The sequence below is a fragment of the Octodon degus genome, unplaced genomic scaffold (genome assembly GCF_000260255.1).
Source record: "Octodon degus isolate 3935 unplaced genomic scaffold, OctDeg1.0 scaffold00028, whole genome shotgun sequence".
In the NCBI taxonomy this organism is placed as follows: domain Eukaryota; kingdom Metazoa; phylum Chordata; class Mammalia; order Rodentia; family Octodontidae; genus Octodon; species Octodon degus.
This window is the reverse complement of record NW_004524604.1, coordinates 17,078,025-17,088,377: the sequence shown is the minus strand read 5'-3', so window position 1 is coordinate 17,088,377 and position 10,353 is coordinate 17,078,025. Positions and strand designations below refer to the sequence as shown.

The 10,353-nt window shown below is 42.5% G+C and overlaps 1 protein-coding gene across 1 annotated transcript in view; it reads left to right on the top strand.

Annotated features, from left to right (window-relative positions):
* Positions 1–4,083: 4,083 nt before the first annotated feature.
* Positions 4,084–10,353, top strand: part of CUNH3orf58 (chromosome unknown C3orf58 homolog) — a 24,585-nt gene continuing 18,315 nt past the window's right edge. Inside the window, exon 1 of the mRNA XM_004629205.3 lies at positions 4,084–5,269. Coding sequence (XP_004629262.1) covers positions 4,613–5,269 — 657 coding nt within the window. The 5' untranslated portion in view covers positions 4,084–4,612. The remainder of the gene's footprint in view (positions 5,270–10,353) is intronic.

Here is a 10,353-nt window from a genome sequence, read left to right as displayed (position 1 = left end):
ACACACACACACACACACACACACATAAATAAAAATAAAATAAATATGTCAAAATGTATAAGTTTTCACCCATCATTTCTGTCCTATAATACTTAATCTGATGCTAACATGCATCATTCTACCTTAATTATAACACTTAATCTTGAAGTGTACTGCCTTTCTATTGTATATCCATCTAGCTAACAACTACTAATGGAAGAACAGTATATATCAGACACTGCTCAAGGCTCTTTAAAACAGAGAAAACTGGACTTTTACAAAAAAGAATATTGCTTATCCATTCAGAAACTGAAAGAATATACTAACTGCCAGCGCACAAGACAAAAGTAAATTGAGATCATCTTACTTAATGATTAGGTAAGAAAACATTTTTCTAATTTCATAAAGAAATGCACTTCAATAAGCGCTTCCTTGGCAAGCGCAAGGGCCCGAGTTCAATCCCTAGTTCTGCTAAAAAAAAAAAAAAAAAAAAAAAAAAAAAAAAAAAAGAAAAAAAGAAAAAAATGCATTTCAATAAAATCTTATGTTTCATGTTTAATTAATCAAAATTGGGATAGTTATGTTGTTGGAACAGCTGTACACTAACAGTAATAATACAAATTTTACTCCAAGTTGACTTAACATTGCAAACATTAGAGTCACAAGATATAAAATAAATTTATAGCTCTTTTTTTCTTTCTTCTTTTCTTTTTTTTTGGCAGGGGGGTACCATGAATGGAACTCAGGACCTTGAGCTTATTAGGCAGGCACTTAAGCCCTTGACCTATCTCCCTAGCTACAGTTACTTTTTGATGTAAATATGATAAGCAAGAAGACTTTTATACCTGAAACCATACTATATAAGGAAATTCAGTAGGTCAAAGTTTCCCAATGGCACATTATTAACATTTTTGGTGAGTTAATTCCATATTGTCAGGAATTGTTCTGTGCATTGTAAGATTTTTTTGCTACAGCCTTGGCCTCTTCTAACTACTTGCCAGTCGCATCTCACTACCTGGTTTAAGACAAGGAAAGTGTTCAGACAGTACAATATGAAACCTCAATTGCAAAAACAGATTAGTATTGACATGTTATAGTACTTAATTCCAACAGATACATTTAAAACAGTGACAAGTTATTGTAAAATGACATTTTCTTTTTTTTCCCATAATTTTATTGATAAACAAATAGCAATGAGACAGTTTCAAATCAAATTGGTAGGACAGTTTCAATAATTAACACATGGCATACATTCTTCCTAGTGGTTAATTGCTGTACAAGATGCAGACATGATATCCTATTTACAAACACCATTAGAACAAATCACTCTATTCATTAAGAGGATGTAACTATATATCTATCCTAACCACTTTGAATACACAGATACAAAATGGACGTTCATCTGCATACCCTTTTTTTGTTAAGTTCCGTTATTTGAATATTATAGGTGTGTAAACTCAGCAAAATATTCTAAAAGAGTCCAGTAGTCCATAATAGTATTGGGTCTTCCGCAAAAGCAGAAGGTTTTTTTTTTTTTCTCCAAATGCATTCAGGGCAGGTTTGGCTGGCTTGAGTTGTGGGGATCGGACCACAGCAACCTGAGCCTGACTGCTTTGTTGAAGCAGCCACTTGAAGAACTGAGCTAAGGGGCAGGCCCCTGACATTTTCCAGTGTACTAGAAATTACATTATTTACTGTTATTTAAAATAATGGTTAAGAACTTTAGATAAGTCAATGATCAGCAGTCAAAAGCATCCTATAGTTCAGGAAAGATGACATTAACATAATTTACTGATCTTTTCCTAATTCTTCAGATGGTACTTGAGAACACTGCATTTATTTCCTATGTTTCTCATATTCCTTTGGAATAATGTATTAAATTCATGATAAATGTCTAGAAAATTTAACATCAGCACTTTTAAATGAATGTGAGGTACTTAGATACAACGTATGTATTTTGTCAATTCTACTTGTGCATACTAGTAACTTTTCAAAAAATGTCTATTTAATTTTAAGGCATGAATTTTTTTTTTTTTTTTTTTTTTTTTTTTTAACCAGGGATTGAACTCAGGCCCTTACACTTGCCAGGCAAGCACTTATTCTACTGAGCTATCTCTCTGGCCCCAAGGCATGAATACTTTAATAACTCCAAATCCTCTTCCACCTAGAGAAGCCATGCCACCTTAATCCTGCTACTAGTTACCTATACTCTTAAGTAGTCTCTCACCATGCCCCAGTTCTCTCAGCTTAATGTTTACTGGCAAAACCAATCAGTAGCTCAACTATAAATGTAAAATATACTGTACAGAGTCCTTTGTTTTTTTTTTTTAAATATTTATTTATTTAGTGTGTGTGTGGCCAGTTCAGCCCACCAGGGGGCGGGGCTGGCTGGCATGTGGTGCTGGGGGATTGAACCGCGGTCCCTGTGTTTTGTTTAGTTTAGCTTGTTCCAAGTAGGTGCTTTAGACCACTGAGCCATCTCACCAGCCCCAGAGTCCTTTGTTTTAAAGCTGTTGTGCACATGTTACTAGTATTAATCAAACAGCTCTACAAAGCATGTACAAAATATATCAGGCATAACAAAGGTGCAGTTTAGTAATAAGGAGCCCATTCAGCAGCAGCACAGCTGACCTGTAGTTCTGCTCTCCAGACTAATCATACAAACCTCTTCAGAGGAAACCTTGAGGTTTTGTTCATAATTGTCTGCATCAAATTCTGGGACTTTTGAAGGCAAGTTTAAAATCCTGCTATATGTTGATACAGCACTGGGTTGCAGCAGCCTGTTATTTTGTACCAGGCTGTAGACTAAATCTTCCAACTTGTCCGTATTCAATGTAATATGTGAAACTCATTTGTGTTGAACATAACTGGTCAAAGAGTTTGCTTTCAAAGTTTGAATTATTAGATCACAAAGGATCTCACCAGTCTCACTGAGGGTGATTTATAATCAAACAGTACAGAGAATTCAAGTGAAAGTGATAATCTGGTATAGCTATTGCTCATTAATTCGGCAGAGAATTAACCTCTACTTGCCTTGCCAGTTACCATGGTGTTCCTAAATAACTATTCAACTTCTAAATTTAACCGAGTGACGATGTAGACATTTAATATCAGGAACCACCTGATCGATCAGACTGTCATCCGATTTACCTATCCTGACCCTCAAAGTAAAAAGCATCACAATAAAAGACACTGCAGTTACCGCTAAAGAGCACAGGCCTCCTAAAACTTGTAACAAAGCACTTTAGCACAGCACTGCCGCGTCATTTGCGCAATTTAGTGCGACTCCGAGCACCGGAAGGCTCTGGTCCCCATGGCTACCGCCCAGGCAACGCGTCCCAGCGCGCGAATCAGGCTGGAACCCAGCCGGGCGGGGGAGCCCGCCAGCCCCTCGGGGACCCTTTCAGGGCGGCGCCGAGAATTCTTTGCGCCCCAAAAGAAACTGCTCTAGGGCTCGGCGGGTGAAGCAGGTGAGGAGCAAAGGCGATCCTGCTCATTCCCGCTTCTGCGCAGAGATTAGAGCGCGCCAGACCATGCCAGTTCTCCTTCACCTTGCTTTTCCTCTTAGTCTTGAGGACTTCTTCCTGGGCTCATTCAGGATTTCAAGTGCCTGCGCCGAGCACACTCTAAAGGCGCAGCCCACCGCTACACACCCTTCCCCACCTCTTCCGCGGGCTCCGCCCCCAGCTGCGAGGCGCGCCCCGGGACGCCCCACCCGCTCCCGACGCCGGGCCCCGCCCCGCCCGCTATGACTCCGCCCACCACACTCCGCCCCGCGCGGCTAGCGGGAAGAGGTACAATAGATTTTTTTCTCAGTGCCTTTTTTTCCCTCCTTTCTTCCTTTAGAAGACTTTCCTACAATGGCAACGCAACAGGCAAGGTCCAGGAAGACTCGACAAACACCAAGCGCTGTTACTAGGTCTTCTGGTCTCCACAGATTGCGAATTTACCCCTCCCACAAAAGCCCGAGCTCCGCCCTCCCGAGCCGCTCCCCCGCGGCCACCCCCGCGCGCCCGCGCTTACGCTTTCCGGGCAGCGCGCGACGCCCTGGCTCCGCCTCGCTGGCCCCGCCCCCGCCCCGCCCCCTCTCCTGAGAGCAGAGGGGCAGGGGCGTGCGGCGTCAGGGCCGCGTGGGTTCTTCATCCTTCCCACCTTCCCACACTGTTTCTACTTTGGGGAGTGAGACCTTCCAGCTCCTTCCTCTTCCCCTCCCTTGAGTCCCTCCTTCCCTCTCCTCTCAGACCCGCTCGCCCGCGGCCGGCCGCCCGGCTGCACGGCCGCCGCAGCTCGCGCCGAGAGCGAGCAGTGCGCGTGCGCGCGCCGTCGGGTCCCCGCGCGTCCTCCCCCGCCCTCCCTATAACTTGGCTGGCGTGGAGGAGGCGCCTCCGGAGTCGGAGGGCGGGGAGCTCGGCAGAGGCTGCTCGAGAGTTGTGGGGACTAGTGACTGGGAGAAGTCGCAGCCGGCGCGGGTCGGCTCCTTCCCGCTCCCGGCCTCCCTCTCTCACACACCCACCCCGCCTCCCGCCCGGCCCGCGTCCTCACTGCTTCTCCGGCCCGGGGCCCCTGCCCGGCGCACTCCGGGCCGCGGCGCGGTGGGGGCTCCGCGGGGCTGCCCTCGCCCGGGGCGGGCGGGATGTGGCGCCTGGTGCCCCCGAAGCTGGGCCGCCTGTCCCGCTCGCTGAAGCTGGCGGCGCTGGGCAGCCTGTTGGTGCTCATGGTGGTGCACTCGCCGTCGCTGCTCGCCTCCTGGCAGCGCAACGAGCTGACCGACCGGCGCTTCCTGCAGCTCAATAAGTGCCCGGCGTGCTTCGGCACGAGCTGGTGCCGCCGCTTCCTCAACGGGCAGGTGGTGTTCGAGGCGTGGGGCCGCCTGCGCCTGCTGGACTTCCTCAACGTGAAGAACGTCTACTTCGCGCAGTACGGCGAGCCCCGCGAGGGCGGCCGCCGCCGAGTGGTGCTCAAGCGCCTCGGCTCGCAGCGCGAGCTGGCGCAGCTCGACCAGAGCATCTGCAAGCGGGCCACCGGCCGGCCGCGCTGCGACCTGCTCCAGGCCATGCCCCGCACCGAGTTCGCGCGCCTCAACGGGGACGTGCGGCTGCTCACGCCCGAGGCGGTCGAGGGCTGGTCGGACCTGGTGCACTGCCCCTCGCAGCGCCTGCTCGACCGCCTGGTGCGCCGCTACGCCGAGACCAAGGACTCGGGCAGCTTCCTGCTCCGCAACCTCAAGGACTCGGAGCGCATGCAGCTGCTGCTGACCCTGGCCTTCAACCCCGAGCCGCTGGTGCTACAGGTAGGCGGGCGGGGCGGGGGCGCCGCGCCGGGAGGGGGCGCGCCGGCGGCGGGCGTGGGAACGGGCGCGGGACGGGGCGGGCGCGCGGGGGGCGCTGTCACCTAGGCGCGGGGCGGCCGCCAGCTGCCTGCCTGCGGCTCCTCAACGCCAGAGGGAGTGCGTCGCGTCCGCTCCCAAAATGTCTCTCCAGCGAGTGGCCTTCCGCCCCCGCGCCGCTCCTCTGGTTTTACGCCCTAGGGGTCCTGTCCCCGAGTTCCCGGACCTTTCTTGGGTCTTGCCGTAGGTTACGAGTGGTTCTGCACCGCCTTTGCCCCTCCATTTAGTGCCCTCGCGGCTGGCCCAACTTCGGCCCCAGCGTCTGTCTTTGTTTTATTTCTTTCTTATCTAGCAGTCATTCGGGGCAGGATGGGGAGGGTAAGGTCTGAGATTAAGACTGTGGTCTAGGATGGAGTTCATCACAAGGAGTGGTTCCGGAGAAATCAGAACCCGAGAAACAGCGAAAAGTAAGAAACTGTTGGATTCACATAGGGAATGCTGAAGGCCAAGCCAGACGCTTTCGTCCTGATCTTTTGACCTGCCTGCCCTCTTCGTCTGGTCGTCGGGTTGCTGAAAGGACGCGAAAAATTAGGCTAGAGTGAAGAATGGTAGTTTCTCTCCTCTCCTCTTGCCTAATGCCTTATTTGCCCTTTTTCTGATTTTACTTTGGAAATAAATGTTCCTTTAGGGGAATAAAATGAAATCTTGTTACCGGCGACAACAAAAAGAGGAAAAAAAACCCAAAACCTAGTTTGCCTTGGGAGTAGTTACTTCAGTTTCTGCACCTCTCGCCCCGGAGGTGGTGCCGTGTCCTTGGACAGTGATTACAACTGCGGGATTGTGATTTTCCGAAAAGTTACCACGCCGCTCTTTCATGACAGTTTTGCTGCATTTCAGATACAGGGGCAAGATGATTTAAAATTAAACAATTAATTTTAGTATATAGTTCATGCCCTTTCTGTGGTACTAAGAATGTCTCAATGTCTGGAGGGTTTATTTATTCTTTTTTGTTTTTAATCTAAACTGCGTGGATAGGAATATGTACCATATATTTTCCCTTTTCAGGTTCTCTACTGCCCATTTTAGCTAATAGAAGCCAATATTGATTAGTCCAACACAAATATTTCACCGCAAATGAAATTTTAGTCTTAGTAAATTTGAAGGTGTCCTACAGTGTATGTAATGAGTTAATTTTGAAGTTCAAGTTTTATATTAAATACTGCTGTGTCCTAGTGGTGCATAGAAATAAACTTTTTCGAAGAAATATACTTTATTCAGTAGTGCCTAAACTAGTCTTTAAACGTTGAGTCCATATTCATGATAAACATACACAGCTGAATTTTTTTTTTCCTCCTGCACTATCTATCCATATAGAAATTGTATTGTTTATATCAGCAAGATTGGCTCCTGGAGAAAGCTTTAGCTGCAGTTTGCTGAGGGAGGTAGTCTGTCAAAGCCTCTGGGACTAAAAAATTTAGTATAGCACTACCTTAGTAATACACATTGCCTATAATTAAATCATTGGCTGCCTATTAAAAGAATGTTACCAAGTCATTATGAATTGCTGTATTAGAGCTAAGATTAGGGCTAATGTTTTTAGTTCTTTAGAAACATAGCTATAGTTTTTGAATTAGAGAAAATTTGGACAGTGATGTACACTACAGTAAATCTGCTTCATTTAGGAAGCTTTTCTATTTTTGAAGTTCTCTTGGAATTTTCAGGTTGCTCTATAGTTGAGGTGGTTAAAGGTGCTTGTGTCTTGTTTTCTGATTAACTCTTCCTCAGAGTATTTTTGTCCTTAGTGATAACCATATGTTAAGCATTCACAATTATTTTAAACTTCCTGATGCAATTACTGGATAAAGTATAGGATGAGTTTGTTTTTAGTGCGTGAGACGTGTGTTTCAACCTGGTAGTCTATAACATTTGTAAACTGTATTTTTAATTTAGACAATCAGTTCCTAGGATTAGAACTGTTTCGTAGCTAATTGCTTCCTAAATTTTGTAGTTTTTACTAACAGTCATATTGGCGTGTTAGTTTTCTTAATGTAATAAGGAAGTAGAATATGACTTTTTAAAATAAGAGATCTTTGTGTAGTTTTCCTTATAAAACCACTCTGATTAAAAGTCAGCAAATTACAAATGTGGGTGTTGTACCTGATTGATGATAGTACAAAATTAAAATGAAAAGACCCTTTAAATTTTTTGCTCACATACACAGAAAAATCACTCAAAACTGGCAACTCACTTACTTTTTTCTTTCTCTCTTTTTTTTTTTTTTGCTTCATGTAGTTTTAAAAAATGTCTTATGGTACCAATGTGTGTTTTAGAGCATAAAGAAGAACTCACATTTTATTTCCAGGAGAGGGAGCTACTTGTCGAATTTTTGGATAGCTTCAGACAAACTAGATTTAAAAAAAAAATCTTCCATTGTCCAAAAACTACTCTGGAGGGAAAAAAGTCTTTAAAACTAACTTCGTCTGAGTAGTCTTTAAAAACTGTTTTGCGTGCTAAACATGCTTCTAGGATAAGCATTTGAAAAATTTCTTGATAAGGTAAGGACTAAAGAAAGACCTGAAGAATGTGTAGAATCTGTTTAGCCTATAGATTTCTTCTGATTTGAAAAAAAAAATAAAATTAATTTTGTGTGCTATAAAGTGATATGATAGTTTGTAAGATGTGTATGCATACCTGTCTATGTAGATTGATAATGCAAATTTCCCAATATGAAGCAGTTTGAGAGTTGAATGATTTTACAAGTTTATAGCAACCAGTATCACTCTTAGGAAAGTTGTTCTTCCACGGGATTATCTTCTGAGAAAATTTTATAAACGTTATGCAAACAAGATAGTGGGTAGTACCATTATCTTCTACTTTGGTACCTTTTTCTCTCTACACATTTTTACTTCAAGAGAAATGTTTTCATACCAAGTATGTCATAATACCATGGAAAAGAAAAATTGGGAAGGAGAGCTTTGCTGATTTTTGTTTGTGTAGTAATAGTCTTAGAATAGTCACAAATTGATGTGTTAATGCAAATTGGCAAGACAGCATGTTATTTTACTGATACATTTTCTGTAGTATTTGTTCTTCTCCAGTCTTGAATTTACAAAGGACAGTGTGTGTTTAGGGAAGGCAAGGAGAGAAACAAGAGGCAGAGATATACTTTCTGGATTTTTTGAAGCCCAGAGAGTATCACTGATTTTGAACTGGAAGAACTAATGATAGTCTTGTTTATAAGAAAAGAAGAATGATCTTAGTTATTGGGAGGAATGTGTGGAATTTCTTTTAATACTGTATTTGTAGAACTTTATTTGCCTTAAATTTCTGAATCATGGTTTTAATATGGCTTTAAAGTTATGTAACTGTCATAGTTTTAGCTATGGCCTTTAAACTTTTATTTCTTGTAAATGGCAGAGTAACATGCAAAGCATTTAAATAGTATACCTGGTACATAAGCATTAAATGAACGTTAGTAAATAGGTAAAAGTAGTAACTTTTATCATTAGTGTACTTGACTAGCTGCTTTGTAGTTTACTTGGGGTATGGATCATCTTAAAAACAGTGGTCTGTCAGCCATACCTTTAGCTAGACTGATTTCCCTTTCTACATTAAGGTATGAATTTTTGGAAAGAATATTGAGTAAATTACTTCTTTTAAAACTAATTTATATAGTAGAGAACGTAATTTGAAAGTGCACTGCAGAAAATACAGTTTTTGAAGTAAACAAAGAAAAATTTAAAAAAGGTTACTGCTATTTTGATAATCGTATCATTTTGAACAGCTTGATAAGCTCTTGTATGGGTCTCACTTTCCTCCTTATAAAATGAGACTATTATGTTAGATTTTGTCCTGTTTTTGACATTGCATTCTGAGGCCTTCAAATTCTTGGTTTGAGAAATGTTTTATTATTTTTTTTAAATCTTTGGAGTTGGGCTTCATCTGATTAGTTTAATTAGGGTCTTCTAAAAGGGGATTGAGAATTTAGGTACCAGGTCTCTGCTGAGTTGTAAATTTCAATATTAGAAAAATTGAGGTATCATGACAAATTAGCAAGTTACTTTACTGATGTGTTCTATATTGGTATTTATACCTGTGCATTCTTGAGTTTACAGAAATTGTGTGTGTGTATGTATGTGAGATAGAAGGGGAGAGACAGCAACCTTTCAAGCCTTTTCTTCCTACCCTATAATTTTGATAAACATGAAGTCAGATTAAAACAAATCAAAACCCAGAGATTTCTTTTAAGGGGAAAAACATACAAAAGGGTACAGAGCTAATAATTTTCTGGAGCAACAGTTTCTGGATGAAATGATGGTTTCTACTTTGTCTCAAAGTTTTTCAAACAATTTAGGGAGCCACCCCTACTGGCTTTTGATGTAATAATTTTAATTTCTAGATCTAGACTTCAGAATGCATTAGCATTTTTTTAGTTAATAAATTCATAACCTTTTTAACTTTCTCTTTTTTTTTCATTTGAGATTTCATTGGCACTTGAATGTCCTTCATGAAAAAACAAAAATGGACATGATTGCACATTCCTATAATCTCAGTGTGTGTACCTGGCTTAGATGGGAAGACTGCAAGTTTGAGCCCAGTGCAGTTTAGCCAAGATACTGTCTCAAAATTTAAAAAAAAATTTTTTTTTAAAGATTGAGTATGTAGCTCAATGTGAAGGCTTATGGTTTCAATCTCTAGTACTATAAAACAGAAACTAACAAAACTTAATAAATATGTACTCCAGAAACTGAGGTTGACTTAATTTAGATAGATGCTAGAAACAGTCATCCTTAAGAAAGCATCTTGGGCCGGGGAGATAGCTCAGTAGCCTGCCTGGCAAATGCAGGGTCCTGAGTTTAATCCCTGGTACCAAAAAAAAAAAAAAAAAGCATCATTTCAGGACCAGTGAAGCATAATCATTTAGCTTCTTGATAAAGTCTCTGGATTTATTTATATCTTGACTATTGTTAATACTATCCTTTCTATGTTTTCTTTTTTTTTTTTTTTGGCGGAACCAGGGATTGAATTCACATCCTTGTGTTTGCCAG